At 41.0% G+C, this 24011-nt stretch overlaps 1 protein-coding gene across 1 annotated transcript; it reads right to left on the minus strand.

Annotated features, from left to right (window-relative positions):
* On the minus strand, positions 1 to 22944 carry LOC124143569 (monocarboxylate transporter 12-B-like). The gene is made up of 6 exons (XM_046512588.2): positions 22873 to 22944; positions 13564 to 13762; positions 12286 to 12429; positions 10542 to 11312; positions 1191 to 1241; positions 1 to 256 (listed from the first exon to the last, which is right to left on the minus strand). The coding sequence occupies exons 2-6, from the start codon at positions 13757 to 13759 to the stop codon at positions 111 to 113; spliced, it is 1308 nt and encodes a 435-aa protein (XP_046368544.2). The 5' UTR covers positions 13760 to 13762; positions 22873 to 22944; the 3' UTR covers positions 1 to 110.
* Positions 22945 to 24011: the final 1067 nt, after the last annotated feature.

Below are 24011 nucleotides of genomic sequence, written 5' to 3' on the forward strand. Positions count from 1 at the left end.
TACGAAAGGACGGGTACAACAAAAGTATTTGTACTTTGACTTTATTGCGAGCGTTGAGCTCTGAACTCTGAATTATTATTAATGTCATTATTATGATACAATGACACATATCACAGATCTAATGGAGGACGTATGACAACAGTCTGTTCTGTGTGTACTAGTGTTTCCATGGTAACCTCATGCGGTGACTCGGACGTCCCGAGTTTACATCCGGGAATGAGCAGAACCAGCAGGGCGGCAACTAGCACGAACAAACCTGAATCAGAGAGATATGGTAAAAATACATTTCTAATAATTAAAATATCTCAAATGAGACAATTCATTGTCAAATACATAAATCAACGATACACAGTTGGTAACAGATCATACACACGGTTATGTGTAAGTAGTCTAAGTGTAAATATATTTGTAGTAATTGGCAGTAGCAACATGTGATTGAAATTCTGGTAGAAAACATCAAGTGCTCTTGTGACCGGATTTGAACCGCAGTCGACAGCGGCAATTGGAGCAATTCATCCGTTTGTTAAAATTAGTGTTATCTCCCTTTGTTGTGCACATGAACATGGCAGGCTCAATCGTTCCAGACGTTTCTGGATGGGGCAGTTTCTAGAAGGCTGTCGGTACCTATATAGGGTCGACAAGAGGGGGAATCGATTTTTCTAATAAACGTGCCAAGTACAATTTAGGATACCTAATCAAGTCAAGTTACTCTTAGCAAAATAGGCTTAATCACAAGTAGTTCACAAACAGGGCAGATTGAACTGATTTGAAGAGGACAAGCCAACTCAATAATCTCATAACAAGAGTAACAAAGGAAGGATCCATCTCGTTGCCGAGCTGTCCATCTTCGCTATTGAAGTTTCCAGTGTATTTTGTATTAAGTCTCAATGTTGTTATTCATGAATAATGCCTTCCTTAAACAAGGAAGCATTTGCTTAAACATATCTCAGGTGTGCTGTGAAAATAACGTTGATAGAAAACTTTCATGTCTTTGTTGGCAAGGCAAACTTCTCTTCACATGTGTTATCAACCGCATTCATTTGTATTATTGGTGTCCATGTCAATTACTTGTATAAATTCCGCTAGCTAACGACTGAAGTCATGAAACATCTCTATGCGAGATTCTCAGCTTGTTAAAACATGCGTTAATTTAGTCTTTTTTTGAAAATATAGAGAGGCTTAGGACATACCTCCTACGTGAAACCCGCTGGAGTAAGACAAGGTGACGTCATGCAGCCAACCTACAAGGAAGAGTGAGTGAGCATTGTTTCTGCTGTAGGTGATGTTAACGTCACGTTCACGACAGCGAGGTGAATGTACGTGTGTTTGTGGCTGCTTGTACTCGTCGGGCTTATGCCGGTGTCACGAAATATATTCGCCCCCAGAATAAAGTCTCCCCCCGGCGAATTTATACCGGTACAGTTCCGCCCCTCTCGAAATAAACTCTCCCCCACCCTACGAAATAAAGTCTCCCCCCAGAATATTTCCCCCCCCGGTCGTTTTATAAATACTTGCCATGCAGTTCAATAGTTGATGTTATTTTGGGTTAGGTAATGTTGTAATCTATTTTTAGCCATTGATTCCATTACTTTGCATTAGTTTGAAGTTGAGATTTTGGTCGATATGAGTTAGCTTGATTAGCTGGTTTATTAGGTTTAGAGATTGGTATGACTAGGGCCTGTTTCCAGGGAGTAGGATATAGTTTTAGGTTTTTTTTTTTAATTATTTGTTCAGAAGTTAGGTCTAATCCTGGGGCTGTGCCCTTTTTCCTGTTTTGGATTACGTAGAGGAGCTCCTCCATTTTGTAGGGTTGGTTTATTTCTAGATTGTTATTGTTTGGTTCTTTTGTGGGTTTGATTTTTGTTTTAAGTTTATCTTGGAATTTTTGGCTGAAGTTGGTGCTACTGCTAACGGCCGAAAAGTTGTTGGCGAGATTATTTGCTTTTTGGGCGGGGTTGGTTGAGTTGTTAATGTTAGTTTTTTATGTCGTTTTAAGCCTCTAATGGCGTGGATTTTGCGCCAGACCGTTCTGGCATCTGTACGGTTATTTATACATTCGCAGAATTTTTTCCAGTCTCTACTTTTGGCTATTTGGACTAGTTTTTGAACCTGGTGGTTTAGTTCGTGGGCTAAGTTTAGATGTGTGTAGTCGCGTTTTGCTTTATTGAAGGCTGATTTACGTTTTCGTCTAGCCTGTTCTATTTCCTCATTCCACCATGGTACCGTGGGTTTGCCTGATGTTTTGAAGGGGATGGAGGTTTTGGCTATCTTTATTATATATTAGTCTGTTAGGTTTTTACAATAGGTTTCTGGGTCATTATTTTCTATTTCGTTTAAGTTAGCTTCGTTGCAGATATCTTGGGATTGGTCCCAGTTAGCTTATTGTAATAGAATTATGGTTCTTGGTTTTCTGTTTGGATTGGTACGTTTGTATTTACTATGGTTATGTTTATCGGGAAGTGGTCACTACCTAGCGGGACGTCGTGCACTTCCCATTGAGTACTTTGAGATAGATCTGCGGTGCATATGGTTAGGTCGATAGCCGACATTTTTGGGTTTATCTTATCGTACCTCGTGGGTTGGTTGTTATTTAGGAGTACTAGGTCGTTTGTTTCTATCCATTCGGAGATTAATTTGCCATGATTTTCTATTTTATCATCTATGCTCCATGTAGGATGGTGAGCGTTAAGTTTTCTAGGAATATAGTAGATTTATCGCTTATTTGAAGTAGTTTGTTTAGATCCTCAGGTTGGACTTTTTGTTCCGCCCAGTGGTATATATTTATGATGTTTATTTTTCGGTTATTTAATGTGATTTTAATGCAGTTGGCTTCTAGGTTTGGCGTGTCTATTTTTATTTCTTCGTAATTTATATCTTCCCTGATAAATATGATTAGTCCTCCTGCGGCTCTTCTTGTTTTTGGTTTAGCTCTGTCAGTTCTAACTTAGTTGTAGTTAGGTAGTGTGGATTTGGATTTTTTTGAGAATTTGGTTTCCTGGATACAAGCAATGTGAGGGCCTTTATTTAGTTTAAATTTAGTTTTTAGTTCATGGCCGCGGGAGGTGAGTCCGTTGGCGTTCCACTGAAAAATATTTAGTCCTTTCATTATTGGGTTCGGGTGATAGGTGATTTAATTTTTAGTTTTTATATTATTCGGTGACTTCTTTTAGGTGGAGGTTAAAGAGGAAGAAGGAAAGATCGGTTAATTTTATATTGAAAGCAACTTTGTGGAAGGATTTCATGCTAGCTTTTGGTGAGTTTTGACTATGCATGTATACTAGGAGTATTTAGGAGGTTATTTAGGTTTTGGGTGTTGGCTGGTTGGGGAGTTTTGCGGTTTAGTTATTTCTTCCTTTTTGGGGCTAGGAGGGAATTTTGGTTTGTTTTAGTTGGAGTAGTGTCTATTGTTTCCTCAGTAGTGGAGAAATCTTCATCATCGGTTAGATTAGGTTTAGCTGTTTGAGTTTCCATAGGACGAAAACACATTAAATGGCCTGGCCCGTGTGCGAAATACGCATCAGTCGGAATGCGCACGTTGAATCTCAAAAGTAAGTAAGTAAGTAAGTCAATAGTTGAGGGTATTGCCTAAAAGTCGGGCCAGCCGGGCCAAGACGGACCAAAGAGTTATTGGCAAATTTCTTCATTATCGGTGATCATACCTACATATCATTGATGCAACATAGACACATAAGATTTATGAACAAGCACCAACCAAAAATGAGATGTAAGCGTCGCTGATCTAGGTAACATGTAAAAGATCAATCGTTAAACGAAATAAGATTTGAAACGTATCAAATACTTCCAGCTATCCTGATACAAATTTCCATCTGTCGGCGTGGCGTTTATATTTATAGGAACGTACTATTGCTAAGTAAATACCACTTTATAATGTCACTGTTGATCGTATTTAAAGCAGACACGTTTGTTATAGTAGACCTCTTCTCCCCATACTCTCAACTGTCTCACAAGTGTTCGGTCCGACTTGGCCCGGGCTGTCAAGATCAACTTAAACCTCACAGATGTAACATGAAATGGACTCACACCTATAGACTAGTATTATATCTACCTTAATACCACTTTATAGTGTCTCAGATCGCGGTATTTAAAAAAATAAGGTGCTCAAAGTGAAGCGCTTTTCCCTCTACATTATCAACAGTCTCTATCAGAAGTGTTTGTGTTCTGTCCGACTTGGCCCGGGCTGTCAAAATCAACTTTAAACACACAGATGTATCATCAAATGTGTTTACATCTATATACAAGCAAATCACTTCTGATAGAGACGATGTTTAGTTTATATGCTAGTCGTTAGGTACAAAGATTGTTTAGTAACTTTAGAAGTTATTAACCCGTGTCGTGTCAGCCCTATTACATTCGCGATTGTCCACTTCCAGAAAACATCCTGTGTTGGTTTAACATGAATTAGTAAAGGTTCATTAGGGATGCCCAACACGTTAATTAATGAAAGACGAGTAGTCAAAACACTGTCATTTCCTGCCCAGGATATCACACCCCTACACACTAAGGTCGGTGAGAAACATTTTCATCAAAGAAAACAGTCAAGACTATAGATTCCCGTCGTCTAGCTACACATCCTGTGATGAATTAAAGGTTGAAGAATTTTAAACTGAACTGTCCTAAGTTTATATCTAAAATTTTGGAATTGGATACAGTGATAAAGTCTTATATACTCATAAATATTGGTTTTATGTTTTAACGGATATATGATATTTTCTTATGAAATATCGCGTATTAGTGTAATATTCATGCTTAACCATTCATTGTACCTTTCTAAACCATGTAATATCAGTCAATCGAGTGGGAAAACAGCCCAATCCTCGCTCTATAAAGGACTATGTCAATCATTTTGCAAGTTGAAATGACCCCTGATACTTTATGAATACTTTATGACAGTTTATGGAGTCAAAATCAATGCTGATTTTTCATAAACTTAATGCTTCGTACTATAGGCAGTGCTGAATAAAGATTGAAAATACATCAGTCAGTCAAAGATGAAAAGTTCTTGAGAATTAGTTCATGTTTTGTTCTTAGACTTACATTTCAACCATCGATTGTGTTCACATGTAGACTCAAACTGGTATATTAAAAAACTGTATACAGACAACAAAAACTGTATTAGAAACAACAAACTCTGTATTTATGGATAGCACTTTCATAAGCATGATAGCATATTTTGGAAAACAAATTCAAGGTCAATTGCTTCAATACATCATGTTCATTGGACATAATTTCTAGTTTAAATATGTCAGTGTTAGGTTTGTATTTACAGTACAACTTTCGGTTACACAACTATAGCGTGATGATCTTTGACTTCGGCGGGCGTCCACGCGTCACAGTCTTTGGAAAAGGACTGACGTCGTGTGCGATCAGGCACTGCACTAGGTGGGGTCTCATCTTTGCAATGTCGTATCTGCAGGATAATAACCTATTATCATAAGAATATATCTGCATTCAAAAAGAATATATTTCTTAAGAAAGTAATTATTCTAAAATAACGCAGTCCCATACTTGTTTTGTTAATTTAACAGTTTGTAACCATTAGTTTTACACACGCTAGGCTTTCTCCCAAATTGCTACTGCTACTAACAGATGATTGTTTTGAAATAGAGCTTAAAAATCCTACCTGGAAAACGGGCGAGCTGTGTTTAAGATCGTATCGCCTCTTCTGTTTTGACTGTGCCTTCTCGATGTTGTCTCTAGCTGTTGCACGGCTTGAGGGCATCACGTCAGCAAGTTTCGTCATGCGGTCAGCGACGGCTTCGACGTCAACATCCCAGACAGCTTTGTCATCCTTCGCTTCTTCAAGGTCGATGGGAAGTCTTGCTTTCTGGCCATACAGGAGCTCAAACGGAGACGTCTTAGTAGACGCCTGGATGTTGGTCCGGTAGGCAAACGCAACGGGTTGAAGGAACTTGTCCCAGTCGTCTGCGTCCTTGTTAACCATCTTCATCAGCTGGGTGATCATGGTCTGGTTAAATCTTTCGGTGAGACCATTGGACTGGGGGTGATACGGGGACGTCGTGGCTTGGTCAGTAGCTAAAATGTCACAGAGATCCTTCACAAGAAAATTGCAAAATTCCCTTCCCTGGTCGTGCAGGAGTACTTGACTGGCCCCGTATCTGTACACTAGCTGCATCAGAAACTGATGAATGCTGATGGCCTTCTTGTCTGGAAGTGCAGCAACCTCCACCCATCTGGTAAGGTACTCGGTGGCAACGATGATATACCTGAACCCATCTACAGTTTCTTTAAGTGGTCCAATAAGGTAAATACCCCATCGATGAAAAAGTTCCTTAACAGGGACAGGGTGTAAGCTTGCCACTTGGGGTCTGTTGTTGGGGTTCGCTTTCTGGCAAGCAGGGCAACGCTTACAGAACTCACGGACGTCATTACTCATACTGCGCCACCAGTACCGCTCGGTGACCTTGGCAATGGTTGCATTCTGCCCGAAGTGACAACCACCGACAATGCTGCTGTGGAGAGTCTCTATGATCTTCATCTTCTCTTCTTCACCAACGACGACCGTCTGCTTCTTCTCCCCATTGCCTAGATGGTAGAGAACTCTGTCAGCAACTGTGAAAGAGGCTGCCTTCTCACGTAGACGTCTCTTTTGATCTTTGGTGAAGTCTTCTGGGTACGTAGTAGAGGCGATGTAGTCTACAAGGCGAGATACTTCGCTGGCATCCATCACGAGAAGATTTGGTAACACTGAAGAACTGTATGGCAATGTTTTGACGAACGATACAAGCAAATGATAGCAAATGTTCTAACCCTTTAGGTATTTGTACACGTATTATGTGTGATGGGAAGCAACTTGACATGCCCGTTGCCCACAACCGCCCTCCCTACATGAAAACACCTCGGCGTGACACGCCAGCCCCATTTTCTCAGGATGACACCAGCAGTGACACCCACATGAACTGACGGCTAGTCATCTACGGACACGTTGGAATAGTTCGTTTGAAAATGATTTTGTTGGTTTGTACTACATTCATAAATTAATATTACGTTTATAAGCTTACTTTTCAATAATGCAAGCAACAATAGCTATATTAAAAATCATAAAATTCAGTATTCAATTAAGAATATATCTTTCTGGCGTGTTTCTTTTGAATGAAAAACACTTTCATTCAGTCAGTTCGCCACGCGGTTTGGGGCCCGTTTTGGGAGGCGGTTGAAATGTAATACAAAACTCTGTATATATTCAAACGGCGCACCTCAAGTCAAACCGCTATGCAAGGTTTTTTTTCCAAGATATTAGGCCTTATTCTGTCAAATTACCCTTGGCTCGGGTAGAACCGCTGGGCTAACCACGCGGTTCAAGATAATCGAGCACTGTTCGATTTCTTTTTTAGCCGAACGGTCCTAACCGCGCCAATGGAAATACTACATCGTCATCATAAATGAACTGTTTCGATTTGTCGCGGTTTTACCAAACGCTAGCCCCTAGCGGTTTGCAGTTGGTGAAACCGCGCCAAACCGCGCATTATGGAAACAAAGTCGCCGAACTTTTGAGCATACTTTTTGTATAGCATTTCAAAAGCCTGGGTTGTTTGCATTAAAATCAAAACAAAGGAATCTGTAATTAAAATGTGTAAGGTGAAAAAGCTTTTACATAAAAGAGCAAAATACATGGGGGAGAGTAAATATATAATTCTATATAACTTTTCTTGAATGGAGCACATTGGAAAAAAAAGATAATCCAAGAATATTCGATATTACCGTGTATAAAGAATTTATATCAGTCATATATTTCTAACTTAGATCACCCGTATGTAGCCCAGGTAAAGCATGCACATCGGGGAGCATTGTAATGTTGGTACAGTTTATCGTGTCTTCTTGCTTTAGTATTACACATTGGCTTTTCGTATTCCTCAAGGTTTGAATGTTTATTTGTTTAATAAAAAAATGTATTTTTTATTTATTTTTTCTCTCCTTTATTTGTTCTGGGTTATATATTTATCTAAATATACATTTAGTTACTTGTGTGTGTGTGGTTGTTTCCTTTTATTTGTTGATTTTGATTTTGATTGATTTTGCGGGGTATTTTTCTTTCTTTTCTTTGGGGGGGGGGGGGGGGGGGGGGGGGCACTTTTCCTTTCGTTTTTCATAATATTATTTTTTTAAGTTGTATATAACGTATGAATCCCTTCTCAGATTACTTTATTTTTTAACAAGGTGTTCTTCATTAAGATTCACGGCCAGCCCGATTGTAACAATTACATGTACACTTTGCTTTGACGATGCCGGTTGATGTTATTCAATACAGGCTTGGGTTGTTTTTTTAAAATCTATTCTACATGCTTATCATTTCGGGAAGATGATACACATTTCTCTATATTTTGGGTTACTTTGCTTATCTAATTTCCGATTATCATTCCTAGTTTTACTTTTTCTCTTCGGCTGCGGTGATATCCATCCGAATCCAGGACCTTTGCATAGTCCAGATTTAAAGATTATATATCTAAACGTACGCAGTCTTAAAGACAAAGTAGATTTTATCAGTGCTGAATTAGATAGTTATGATGTTGTATGTTTAACAGAAACCTGCTTGCACCATGACATTCTAGCCACTGATATTACATTGATACCATTTTCAAATCGTAGCCTGTATTAAGGAATATATTTTAGATCTTAAATCAGAGTATAACGGACAGCCTGAGCTGGAGGCGCGCGTGGATATGTTGACAGTTTTTACGTAGTTAGTGGTAAAACCGAATGTTTGCGAGGATTAATAAGATTTCTGAATTCTGTTACAACAGTAACCGTACATGTATTTGTTACATTAAGTCATTTCATTCAAATTTGTTTGGTATGATTATGTCTTATAATTATTTTAGGATGGAAGGTACAGTTACCAAATAAAATATGCTGAAATATCAATTCATTATGACCATATTTCATAATCTATTTTTTAAAGTAACCTTCCTTACATTAAAGATAACTATTTAAAGAATATAGTACTGAAAGACATTGCAACAAACCGAATAATCAGGGGGGAGACTTTATACTGAGGGGGGCGCGAAACATATCCGCCCGGGGGAGATTTTATTTCAGAACAGATTCTCCGGGGGAGAATCTGTACCGGTATAAACTCTCCGGGGGGAGAATTTGTACGGGGGAGAGTTTATACCGGGACACCGGCTTTATACCTTGCTGCAGTTTAACATGGATACCTTACCCAGACACAATTTTCTGAATTGATGCAGACCAGTCCTTGTGTTATGCCCTTAATGCGAGCGTCAGGAAGGGTCACAAGTAGCATCTTTGGACGTGTTTTTGTACGAGGAAGAAAGGGATCGAACCACCGACCTTCCACTCTTCGGGGAGAAGCTCTATCGCAGAGACCACGAAGTTGATATAAACATGCAGCAGGTACGTGGACACATTGCTACATGGTGAAGTGACCATCAACTATTCTCTTGTTATAAGAGCCACACATATTAAAGAATTTATTTTCGTTCGATTCATTGGTGACGGCCTTACTGTATTAAATTCAGAACTAGGAAGGCAATTCTTCTAATTTGTTAATCCGTATTTTGTACCTCGAAGACTGTAGACACAATGTCATTTGGTACGTGTGACTTCATGTTTATACTGACAGTCATACAGCCAGCGATATGTCGAGTACAAGTATACCTTGTGGTTCGGACAAAATAGATATGTTTGAATAACATATGAATTACACGATGTTATAATCAACGTCAGTAGATCTGTCACACTGACAGTGGGTTGTCATACATTTACTTCAACATGTGTCGTTCATACGCTTATGAACGTCAGTGTTGTGACCGCCATGTGCCCTGCCTCACGTCCAATGGCAAAGCCTTATATCATGTAAACGCCACAGTAAAAAATATTGTAATTTGAAAGCTTGAATTGACAACGACCGAGTATGTTCTCCAGTCAAGCAACTTCCTTGGGAACATACTCGGTCGTTGTCAATTAGAGGTTTCAAATTACAATATTTTTACTGTGGCGTTTAGTCAAGCAACTTTCGACCCGTGAAGATCGGGGGTAGAATAAGTCTTCAGCAACCCATGCTTGGCGTAAAAGTCGACTATGCTTGTCGCGAGAGGCGACTAGCGGGATCGGGTGGTCATGCTCGCTGACTTGGTCGATGCATGCCATCGTATCCCTATTGCGTGGAACGATGCTCATGATGTCAATCACTGGATTGTCTGGTCTAGACTCGATTACTTACAGACCGCCGTCATATAGCAGGAATATTGTTGAGTGCGGCGTTAAACAACAAGCAAATAATAGGAATCTGCTTATTCCAAAAGAACAACCACTATCAGTGGTACAAGAGTATAAATTACCATACAGTTCATATACATAACATACAAAACGGCATATACATTGGACTCTCTGTGTTTTTTGTTTTTTTTGAACATCTGGTCATATTTCTGATAATTCTGTCTACGTGGATTAACCTTCCGTAACAAGTATGTTCTATAAATGTGTACATATTACAAATAATCAAACAAACAAACAAACAAACAAACAAGCAACTCTCCTACCTGCAATCACGGGGCCAGCAAAAGAACCGGCGCCTCCCCACAGCATGATCCAGCCGAACACTGTTGACAATTTGTCAACACCAAACAGTCGAACAACTAGTGGCGTTAACGGAACCAGGCTTGCTCCGTAGAAAAGTGACACCAGTATCTGATATGTCATGATACCAACATAGTCTTTTGCATACAGTGGCATAAATACGATGACCAGTCCTTCTAAGGCCTGGGTACTGAAAAACACCATCTGGAGGTCGACGTTGTTGTCGTTACACAAAACTCCACACAGTACCCGGGCTATAGTTATAACAACACCATAGGTAGTATACAGCCCTGGAAGGAGATCATGGGGTACATGTACCGATTCTGCATATGCCGGGAAGTGAACAATTTGAATAGCGTAGCCAATCATCAGAAGACCGTAATTCGAGCACATTATCCACCATCTTGCATCTTTTAAAAACCACAAACACGTTTCCGGTTTACGACATTCAACACGGGTCCGTTTACGACGTTTACAGCAAAAAGTCGTTGGGGTGCGTTTTGTTGGGAAGTATGAGAATCCGATCACACAAAACTGAAGACTACAACATGCCAATGCTGACACAGTCATTCGCCACCCGTAAGCATCAATGAACCATATCACAAAGTAGGCTCCTAAAGCCAAGCCTGAACCACACGCTGCGAGTGAGAATCCGTTGGCCATGGGTTGCCGGTCCGTGAAATAATGGCCGAGTATTACGTTGAGAGGTGTGTATGTCAAGCCGAAACCAGCACCTGCAAACGACACAAATGCAGTGAACCCAATTAAGCCTTTCATATTTTAATATGTTATCTTTGGCTAATATCTCACAGCTACTTGATTAGCAGCCTCCGGGCCTACAAGTGCTTCGTTGACATCTACGGTCACTGAGCATGTATCTCTTGTCCTGGTCAGGCAGGATACAGTTTGGGGTTTGGACGTTTGATGATCAGGCGAGCCGATTTATGAAGAAAAGGCTTTGAACAGTTTTTCTATTTTCATCCAAAAGTGTGCACTTTTAGAGTTGGCGGATACGTGAACCAAATGATGAAACTATATTTATTTGACGGTAAATTTTAAATGTCATTGTTATATCCAACACCTACCCAAGGTAACTAGAATAAGATAAATCCATAAAGGGTAAAAAAAGGCTGAGTTTGAATAGATTTGAAATATGTATGTATATTTAACAATGTCGCTTAGTCTGGTCCTGCAAAGTGAACTGGTTTTTTTCATGTAATCATTCACAAATCATGGTTCAATAAAGTGTCGCTGCTCGCAGCCATTTATCTTTAACGTTAACCTCACATTGGGTGAGTGAGTGAGTGAATTGGGTTTAACGTCACTTTAACAGTATTCCAGTTATATCGCGGCATGTCAGCTTAATGTGGGAGGAAAGCCCGAAGTGATGCAGGTCTCAGACGTATACCACTTCGGTGAAACCAACGAGCAAGTATGGTGCTGGCAAATCTAGAAACATAATCAGGGCGGACCGGGATTGGAACCCACAATCATAGGTTTCTCGTGTGACCAAGGGACGCAACTCTGTACAGCGAATTGCGGCCTATGAGTCGACCTGGCCACCCGTGCCCCCTCCTCACATTGGGCAATGGTATGGCGCGAATGTAAAGGTTTGATGAGAACACGTCCTGACAAAATCTCATATTACCGTGATATGTTGTCAATGTAAGCTGTATATATTTGGTAAATAATGATTTTTTAGTAAACCTCCGAGAACCCCAAATGCCAGTATGAGGTGAAGGAGGTCGGTGGTGTAGCTGGCGATGATAAGGCCGAGAGACATCAGCACGCCTCCCGTCACCATGGCCACTCTGATGCTGAACATGTCACACAGCACGCTGGAGAAGGGTCCTAGAAGTAAGAAGCATAGGAGCATCTGAAGACGGAAGGATGCAGAATGAGGGTAAGACACAACAGAGACGGCCATGCAGACACTACCAAATAGAACCCATAACCCTTCGGCATTACACGGCCATATTCGTGTTATTAAACATATACGCTACTAGGTCGACACAGAATAGTACAAAGCACAGAATAAAGGGATCGATCACTTGATATTCCTGGATGAGTCTTGGATTGTTTTTAGCAAATGAACATTTTGTTCAGAAAATGCTCGAAAATTATATTTTGCCCTCAAGTTTGATAAAACGAAAACACAAAGCGACTTTAGAATTTTTTTCCCTGAATGAAGGAAGCGGGCATTATGTCGGACACTCCTCCTGTCAAGGGAATAATATTTGTTGTAAATGCTGAAAACGTGTCGTTATTTTTCACTCCCACCCCATCCCTACACCTCCAACAGCAACTGAATAATTAAATGATCAATCCAGAACGAAACAAATGTAGCCCAGAGGACCAACACTCACTGTACTAAGTTGTGGTTCTGAGCAGAGTCCGTCTTCCCGAGACAAGAGAGTTAACTGACTCTAAAAAGACCAGTTTCCACCCTTGCCGAACTAGGCTGGAATTACTGGGCTCGATCGTAGCGCCACAGTGGCTATTACCAGTTATGTCCCTTCTAAGCCTCTCCTATGGACCAATCAGATTCCACCTCTTGTATCACTTGCGTTTGCTTCACACAAAATTGTGGCGCCGAGTCAGGACGATCTGATCGATAATCAAGATCTATATTGTGATAAAACATCATCTTACATCGCGAAATGCACCAAATCACGTGAGTACCTTGATTTAAAACATAAAGATTGGGAAAATATCTGCTGTAACTCCATAATACCAGCTCGTTCGGCAAGGGTGGAAATTGGACTTTTATAGTCAGTTAACTCTCTTGCCTCGGGAAGTTGAGCCGAGCCAAGGTCCACTGGTAGGGCTCTCGAATCTTGGAATCACCTTGATGATTACCCTCAGCTATCCCCCTTCATATCCATTGCTTTCACAGTTGTTGCACTAAAGCATTGCTCAAAGCAGCATTAAACACAACTCACTCACTCACTCACTCACTCACGCATTTCTCGTAGAGAACCTTACCCATGCCGAGCTCCAGACACAGAAACATGGAACTGACGAGACTGGTGTAGCCTGTACTCTGAGAAAAATGTTCCAGGAACTCCACTTGCAGGAACCCAGTTGCTATAGCGACAGTACCAGCTATAACCATTCCTAGTGACGTGGTTGCCAGGACCACCCATGCCCACCCACCATCAATGTCCTTGTCTGTCACCATGCTCTGGAATAAAGAGCCGATCAAATGGATCTTCACATACCAGCAAGCCAGTAATTTGCCTTTCTTTTTTTCATTTGGTACATGTGATTCTAGGTATGCCACGCATTGTAGGTATACACGCATCTCGGTGGAATTCATATCTGATGTGGAAAAACATGCTGGCTATAGGTGTTTCACGGTATGCAATATCGATGCATGCAATTCGAGGTATAGTGCAATAAGGGAATATGTGCTACTGGGTGTGCAATAAGGGGATATGTGAAACTGGGTTTGCAATAAGGATATATGTGCTACTGGGTGTACAATAAAGGTATGTGTGCTACTGGGTTTGCAATAAGGATATATGTGAAACTGGGTGTGCAATAAGGGTATATGTACTACTGGGTGTACAATAAGGGTATATGTGCTACTTGGTGTGCAATGAAGGTATATGTGCTACTTGGTGTGCAATGAAGGTATGTGTGCTACTGGGTGTGCAATAAAGGTATGTGTGCTACTGGGTGTGCAATAAAGGTATGTGTGCTACTGGGTGTGCAATAAAGGTATGTGTGTTACTGGGTGTGCAATAAAGGTATATGTGCTACTGGGTTTGCAATAAAGGTATGTGTGCTACTTGGTGTGCAGTAAAGGTATGTGTGCTACTTGGTGTGCAATGAAGGTATGTGTGTTACTGAGTGTGCAATGAAGGTAAATGTGCTACTGGGTGTGCAAGAAAGGTATATGTGCTACTGGGTTTAAAATAAGGGTATATGTGCTACTGGGTGTGCAATAAGGGTATATGTGCTACTGTGTTTGCAATAAGGGTACATGTGAAACTGGGTTTGCAATAAAGGTATATGTGCTACTGGGTGTGCAATAAAGGTATATGTGCTACTGGGTGTGCAATAACGGTATATGTGCTACTGGGTGTGCAATAAAGATATATGTGCTACTGGGTGTGCAATAAAGGTATATGTGCTACTGGGTGTGCAATAAGGGTATATGTGCTACTGGGTGTGCAATAAAGGTATGTGTGCTACTGGGTGTGCAATAAAGGTATGTGTGCTACTGGGTGTTCAATAAAGGTATATGTGCTACTATGTGTGCAATGAAGGTATATGTGCTACTGGGTGTGCAATAAACATATGTGTGTTACTGGGTGTGCAATAAAGGTATATGTGCTACTGGGTGTGCAATGAAGGTATTTGTGCAACTGGTGTGCAATAAAGGTATGTGTGCTACTTGGTGTGCAGTAAAGGTATGTGTGCTACTTGGTGTGCAATGAAGGTATGTGTGTTACTGAGTGTGCAATGAAGGTAAATGTGCTACTGGGTTTGCAATAAAGGTATATGTGCTACTGGGTTTAAAATAAGGGTATATGTGCTACTGGGTGTGCAATAAGGGTATATGTGCTACTGTGTTTGCAATAAGGGTACATGTGAAACTGGGTTTGCAATAAAGGTATATGTGCTACTGGGTGTGCAATAAAGGTATATGTGCTACTGGGTGTGCAATAACGGTATATGTGCTACTGGGTGTGCAATAAAGATATATGTGCTACTGGGTGTGCAATAAAGGTATATGTGCTACTGGGTGTGCAATAAAGGTATATGTGCTACTGGGTGTGCAATAAGGATATATGTGCTACTGGGTGTACAATAAGGGTATATGTGCTACTGGGTGTACAATAAGGGTATATGTGCTACTTGGTGTGCAGTGAAGGTATATGTGCTACTTGGTGTGCAATGAAGGTATATGTGCTACTGGGTGTGCAATAAAGGTACGTGTGCTACTGGGTGTGCAATAAAGGTATATGTGCTACTGGGTTTGCAATAAAGGTATGTGTGTTACTGGGTGTGCAATAAAGGTATGTGTGTTACTGGGTGTGCAATGAAGGTATATGTGCTACTGGGTGTGCAATAAAGGTATATGTGCTACTGGGTTTGCAATACGGGTACATGTGAAACTGGGTTTGCAATAAGGGTACATGTGAAACTGGGTTTGCAATAAGGATATATGTGTTACTGGGTGTGCAATAAAGGTATATGTGCTACTGGGTGTGCAATGAAGGTATTTGTGCAACTGGTGTGCAATAAAGGTATGTGTGCTACTTGGTGTGCAGTAAAGGTATGTGTGCTACTTGGTGTGCAATGAAGGTATGTGTGTTACTGAGTGTGCAATGAAGGTAAATGTGCTACTGGGTTTGCAATAAAGGTATATGTGCTACTGGGTTTAAAATAAGGGTATATGTGCTACTGGGTGTGCAATAAGGGTATATGTGCTACTGTGTTTGCAATAAGGGTACATGTGAAACTGGGTTTGCAATAAAGGTATATGTGCTACTGGGTGTGCAATAAAGGTATATGTGCTACTGGGTGTGCAATAACGGTATATGTGCTACTGGGTGTGCAATAAAGATATATGTGCTACTGGGTGTGCAATAAAGGTATATGTGCTACTGGGTGTGCAATAAAGGTATATGTGCTACTGGGTGTGCAATAAGGATATATGTGCTACTGGGTGTACAATAAGGGTATATGTGCTACTGGGTGTACAATAAGGGTATATGTGCTACTTGGTGTGCAGTGAAGGTATATGTGCTACTTGGTGTGCAATGAAGGTATATGTGCTACTGGGTGTGCAATAAAGGTACGTGTGCTACTGGGTGTGCAATAAAGGTATATGTGCTACTGGGTTTGCAATAAAGGTATGTGTGTTACTGGGTGTGCAATAAAGGTATGTGTGTTACTGGGTGTGCAATGAAGGTATATGTGCTACTGGGTGTGCAATAAAGGTATATGTGCTACTGGGTTTGCAATACGGGTACATGTGAAACTGGGTTTGCAATAAGGGTACATGTGAAACTGGGTTTGCAATAAGGATATATGTGTTACTGGGTGTGCAATAAAGGTATATGTGCTACTGGGTGTGCAAGAAAGGTATATGTGCTACTGGGTTTAAAATAAGGGTATATGTGCTACTGGGTGTGCAATAAGGGTATATGTGCTACTGTGTTTGCAATAAGGGTACATGTGAAACTGGGTTTGCAATAAAGGTATATGTGCTACTGGGTGTGCAATAAACGTATATGTGCTACTGGGTGTGCAATAACGGTATATGTGCTACTGGGTGTGCAATAAAGATATATGTGCTACTGGGTGTGCAATAAAGGTATATGTGCTACTGGGTGTGCAATAAGGGTATATGTGCTACTGGGTGTGCAATAAAGGTATATGTGCTACTGGGTGTGCAATAAAGGTATGTGTGCTACTGGGTGTTCAATAAAGGTATATGTGCTACTGGGTGTGCAATGAAGGTATATGTGCTACTGGGTGTGCAATAAAGGTATGTGTGTTACTGGGTGTGCAATAAAGGTATATGTGCTACTGGGTGTGCAATGAAGGTATATGTGCTACTGGTGTGCAATAAAGGTATGTGTGCTACTTGGTGTGCAGTAAAGGTATGTGTGCTACTTGGTGTGCAATGAAGGTATGTGTGTTACTGAGTGTGCAATGAAGGTAAATGTGCTACTGGGTTTGCAATAAAGGTATATGTGCTACTGGGTTTAAAATAAAGGTATATGTGCTACTGGGTGTGCAATAAGGGTATATGTGCTACTGTGTTTGCAATAAGGGTACATGTGAAACTGGGTTTGCAATAAAGGTATATGTGCTACTGGGTGTGCAATAAAGGTATATGTGCTACTGGGTGTGCAATAACGGTATATGTGCTACTGGGTGTGCAATAAAGATATATGTGCTACTGGGTGTGCAATAAAGGTATATGTGCTACTGGGTGTGCAATAAAGGTATATGTGCTACTGGGTGTGCAATAAGGATATATGTGCTACTGGGTGTACAATAAGGGTATATGTGCTACTGGGTGTACAATAAGGGTATATGTGCTACTTGGTGTGCAGTGAAGGTATATGTGCTACTTGGTGTGCAATGAAGGTATATGTGCTACTGGGTGTGCAATAAAGGTACGTGTGCTACTGGGTGTGCAATAAAGGTATATGTGCTACTGGGTTTGCAATAAAGGTATGTGTGTTACTGGGTGTGCAATAAAGGTATGTGTGTTACTGGGTGTGCAATGAAGGTATATGTGCTACTGGGTGTGCAATAAAGGTATATGTGCTACTGGGTTTGCAATACGGGTACATGTGAAACTGGGTTTGCAATAAGGGTACATGTGAAACTGGGTTTGCAATAAGGATATATGTGTTACTGGGTGTGCAATAAAGGTATATGTGCTACTGGGTGTGCAATAAAGGTATATGTGCTACTGGGTGTGCAATAAAGGTATGTGTGCTACTGGCTTTGCAATAAGGTTATATGTGCTACTGGGTTTGCAATAAGGGTACATGTGAAACATGTTTGCTACTGAAATGTCGCAGTCTTCTAAAAATACCCGCCATCCCGGCAGTACGAGACGGGCTGGTTTTGTCTATGGCGGTCACGTTTTATAACATATGCGTTCATGATGCCAGTGTTCAGTGTGTCCTGCATAAATAACGTATACGTAGCGGGCTGCGCTTTTCATCGACGCACGAGTAAAGTGATGGCACAATCAACAATATACCTGAATAATGTTTATTGGTCCGTTGAATACGTTGAAATCAGCGGGACGCAGGACATTAATAAACTGCGGAATGATAGAACTAGCAGTATGAAATTGGTGGTTGTGTGTGTGTGTGTGTGTGTGTGTGTGTGTGTGTGTGTGTGTGTGTGTGTGTGTGTGTGTGTGTGTGTGTGTGTGTGTGTGTGTGTGTGTGTGTGTGTGTGTGTGTGTGTGTGTGAGGGGGGACCCCGGCGTTAAGGGAATGGAGTTAGTAGACTGTGTCTGAGAGTGTCTATTCAGGTCAAAACTGCGGCATGGATCACAGTGGGCGAGCAATGTCCGCACGTGGTTGTTTAAGTGCGTTGCCAGTATTGCATGTGACTCTTAGATGACTGCTCAATAGTAAAGGGGGCGGGGGGACAACTAGTCTACACTTCCTAACAATTAATGCCCCGCTGCACAGCCCGCAATTGCAGGGCATATACAATAAGACTTACCCTCGCCGACGCAAGCTGAACGAAGTCACAACAAACTCCCTTGCCGGGAGGCCACAAAATCCTTCAAGCGATGAGATTGCATACATGACGAATCATGCAGTGAATAAAAACGACAAAACAAGCTCCATAGACACGTGGTTTGTCTGATTTCAGCAAGAGGTTCGCGTTGTAAGCGTTATGTTGCATGTTTACAGTACAACGACACCACCAGGCTGGGGCTTCTGTTTTGGTTTGAGTGAGTTGTGCGTGACAATCCCACAGTGAACAAAAACAACAAAACAATTTCCATAGTCACGTGGTTTGTTTCATTTCAGATCAAATGTTATTTCGCCAGGTTGTATATCCTGTTTTGTTATGAGCGAGTCGTTGTTTACAAACGGATATGGTGACATGCTGTATTATGATTTCACTATGAGTGCATCAAGTGCAGACGCAGTTCTCACTAGACTCAATTTAGCTAATTATATGACGTTTGGAGTACCGGACACCTATGTTCACACCTTACTGAATGCCGTCAATTAACTCTTCGATTGAGTGTCGCCCTACTCCTTCTTCTGATAGATAGAGCGTCCGCCCGGAGAGCGGAAGGTCGGTGGGTTCGATTCCTGGCCGCGCCAAACCCAAAAGACGTTTAACATAACTGTTAACAGATTCCTTGACAAAACACCTTCAACTCAGCAAAGTGAGTGAGCGAGTTAAAAGGTTACATCACTGCGGCAATACTGCAGCCATATGACAATGAGAACAGTGTATTCGTTATAAATCTGTCGACAAAGGACACTAAAGCAGTGAGTTATATGCAAAGGCCAAAGGGCTTTATACTGAATAAAACTCAAATACCCTCTCGTATCTCGTGCTTGGCTACATCGTGTGTACCTCGGTTAGAAAAGTCCCCATACGTTGCTTGTTGAACGATGAGGCTCGCGGTACATCGGATCGCGATCGTGCAGTAGGGCTGGTAGACTGTTGCGTGTCATCGTACCCCGACGGCGTGTTACGTTGCCGATATTGTCAACTTGTGACTGGTCTGACGGACCCAGTCTTGATTATCTACAGGTTACCGTGACAAAGCTTGAATATCACCGACTGTAGCGAATCACTCATGCTTTATTAAAAGGGTAACGCAATTTTTCAGGGCATTATCATTTACAGAAGCCCGAGACCTTCCATAACTGCCCCATGAAGGAGGGCTGTTGAAAAGACCGTGGACTTCTGCGAATGATAATGCCCTGAAGAATAGCGTTACCGTTATTATAGCTAAAATGGATAGAATTTGTTATCGAATAAAAATAAACAACAATATCGGTTTTGAAACATTTACTGCAAATAAACACAACGAATGTCACTGATCCACTTTTACAACAAACCAGATGACGTCACTATTGAACATCAATATGACGTCAGCTACCAACGGGCGTGATAAACCCCGCGGTCAAGCAATATAAGGGTATTGTCAAGTTACAGTGGCCCGCTCATTTCTGATAACATGCGGGCGTTTTAATGATAATTCTAAACATTTTTAGCTATAATTCCCAACATTGCACCATGATCAGCCTTTAGAATAAGTCACGATATGGCTGAAATATTGCCGATGTGAGTGTAAATCTCAACTCACTCACTTTAGAATAAAATATCCTGAAAATGGAATGAGTTGTACCATCCGAGCCAATCAGGTAAACAAAACGTAATGCCGTTAATACCGAAATGTAAGTAGGTAATGGGTAACGTATACTCATCATCCAAAACTGGCTCCCACAGGAGATATCACTTGGGTGAGATCAAGCAATATCTACATTGTAGATATCGCTGCAATGAAATTGCATCACAATGCTTTGCAGACCATTGGGACGTCATTGTTGCCATGACCTCACAATCAAATGACATCACTAATGGCTCTGCTACTGAAGCTGTTAGCAGTACATTTTACACTTAGACACTGCTTATTACTGTCTACAAACTGAAAAGATTGGAAGAACGATGTTTGATGACAAATACAATCTCCACTTTTCTACTTTTATCAGCTCCTGTTGATATATTTGATATCAATAGTCACTCGGGTGAGATTCTCTATTTATGCACTTATGAAACAAGCCGGATGTGGCGAGGAACGTTCATCGTAATATATCGTGAGTTTGTGTGCAATGGACTTCTGGTCAAATGACTTCATAACTCATGATTATGGACAACGTTGAATTGTTTTCTTTCCCTTTTTTCTGCCGAGAGGTCGTTTTGGCGACAGTGTACGGCACTATATGTTGTGCTTGAGATAAAAGGACGACACGCTTAATCTCATCTCCAATAATGTCGTGCACAAGAACCATCCAAAGCTGCCTTTGTCGTTTATCCTTTATTCAGTTTAATCGGTTTACAATGTAGCTGAACCTTATTTTTCCTACTCGTTGTTAAGACCTCAGTGGATATATAAGGTATATATGGTTATCAGAAGCATTTAGACATTTCTAGTCTATCGTAGTCAGAATGCGATGACATACTCATGTTCTGGTACATATTACCATGTCTGATGCATTGAATAGCAGCTTATGTACATATAACTTTAATGCTCGTCTTTGCGTGTCGCATGTCACGCCTCTCTCCCATCTTGAAGTCCACAGATCTCTTTTTATTTCGAAATAACAAGGTTTCACTTTTAAAATCATTTGGGGTCAAAGCCTGTTTTCCAGCTAAATATGTGACAATATTGTCTATACAAACGTCACTCGGGTGCTATGATCGACATATATTCACACACACATGCTGAACTATCAACACCAAGTTGACAACTGATATGCATGTTTACATGCTTTTTATATGTTTTTACTCAATTTGTTTTACTATGTATTATGTATGGTCTCTTATAACCCACATCGTGGGTGGCAGATATACTTTATAGTGTACTTTTATAATAATGTATGTGTATGACCTGTATATCCGATGAGACAAAAATAAACAATTTGTCATTGTCATTGTCATGGTCATTGTCATTGTCACTGATACGCATGTTTACACCGTTGCATTCAAACAAGCCTTTTGTATGTCATGCTCATGCATCGACCCGCCCGCTGTGATAACATACACTCAAACATTAATTAAGGTGACTGAAGCCTGACAGATTTGTAAGCTGAATTTGAAATGAAAAGAATTGTCTGTGCATTGACGCTTTTAGGATTATTATTAAAATAACACTGCTCTAATTCGAATTCATGTAACTGTGAATAAATTCCGAAGTGATCACTCCAGGTGTTTTTTCCATGGGTCAGCTTGCCTAACTCGAACTTACCCTGCAGATGGACGGGGTACTGGTGGACTGTATACAAGTAACATTTGGCATTTTGGGATGCATCAAAAGTTATGAATTATGTAGGACAGGGTTGCCCGCTGTACAGCAAGAACCAATTTATCCATTCTGCTTCACAGCAGATGGTATAGTGTCCGCTTTACAGCGGATGGTCAGCTTGGCAACAATAGTTGCCCTCGCTCATTATTTGGCAATGGTACTTGCCTTGCATCGCTAGCTCCATAGCAACATGGGTTGCTTGGCAACGGTAGGGTTGCTGCATTGGTTAGCACCTGTTGCTTGGCGACGGATGCAGGGCAGTGGTTGCTCCATTAGGGTACGCTTAACAGGAGTTTAGCTCATTTTCTGCAGTCCACTTGTACCTCCACGTCCGCGACCACATACAAATAACATCTCTTGTCCTAATTTCAAGTTCAGCTATCATGCATGGTAGCGGAGCCCGGCCTAATGGGGTCAAATCCTTCTATAACGTCCGTAGTGATCAACAGCTGTTGTTCGATGAGACAGCTTGCCTTACTCGAACTTATCCGACGTTAAGGAAATGGAAACAAAAACAAGGATCGTTCGACTCGGAGTCAGTAGACTGTGTCTGAGAGGGGTATTCGTGTCAAAACTGCAGCATGGATCATATTGGGACAGCAATGTCAGGACGTACAGACACACACGCACATAAATGTACACACACAGACACATGCATGCACATCGCTGTACCAGTGCGTTGCCTGTATTACACGTCACTCCCGGAGGGGGGGGGGATTCAACTAGTCTACACTAAGACTTACCCTCGCCTGACGCAAGCTGAACGAGGTCACACCAATCTCCCTAGCCGGGAGGCCACAAAGTCCTTCAAGCGATGAAATTGCAAACCTGACAATCATGAAGTGAGAAACCACAAAACAATGTCCATAGTCACGTGGTTAGTCTCATGTAAGATTACATGCTTTTTTTTGTTTTCGTTTGAAAAGGTCGTTGCATATAAATGGATATACTGACATACTGTATCATAATGCAACCGTAACTGTATGCCGCTGCATATCTATGAAATGACGGCGGTTAATACCAGAGTGCACTGACATCGTGTGCCGTACCTTTGATAATCGGATGTAGATGTGATGTTAATTGGTTGGAATGATCTGCGACAAGTTTTGTTTGTTGTTCAACGCCGCACTCAGCAATATACCTGCTATATGACGGTGGTTTGTAAATAATAGAGGCTGGACCAGACAATCCAGTGATTGGTATCATGAGCATAGATTCACGCAATTGAGATACGATGACATTCATCAACCACGTCAAGAAATACACAAACTCTTATAACAATGTACTTCTTTATCGGACATCCTTGCAGCTGAATTGAAATATATGTATAGAAAGTAATCTTTTTTTAAATGTTAATGACCGCCGACACGTTTTTCAAGCATCTCAACAAAATATTAGTTAGTAGGCAAAACCTCCATGAGCATATGTTTTAGAACGTGATACTAGTTTACACTAATAAACATTGATACACATATTCGTATTCAATATATACTCACCACAGAAACGCGAACCATAGAAACATAAAGAGGAGTATCTACGTCAAAAAGAGATGTCAATGTGTATAAATATATGGCAAAACTAACAATCAGTCAAGTGTTACCACAGTGTCTTTATTCTTATCACGACATGTTGCACGTGATTTTAAAATTTATACGCTAATCCTGCACGAGGCACATGATGCATTTGATGCGTTCATGAGGTCACTGTTTCTGGGTGACTGGTGGAGGGACAATGTTATCATGCTGAAACTCGTGGTTGCGGCGACGTGGCAAATGAGGTATGGCGTGTGGTCTCAAGACATATAGCTGGACTATTGCTGAGTGCGGATTTAAACAACAAACAAACAAACTAACGTCAGCCGCACATATACTGTAATGCCAGG

The sequence above is a fragment of the Haliotis rufescens genome, unplaced genomic scaffold (assembly GCF_023055435.1).
Source record: "Haliotis rufescens isolate VD_foot unplaced genomic scaffold, xgHalRufe1.0.p SCAF_8, whole genome shotgun sequence".
In the NCBI taxonomy this organism is placed as follows: domain Eukaryota; kingdom Metazoa; phylum Mollusca; class Gastropoda; order Lepetellida; family Haliotidae; genus Haliotis; species Haliotis rufescens.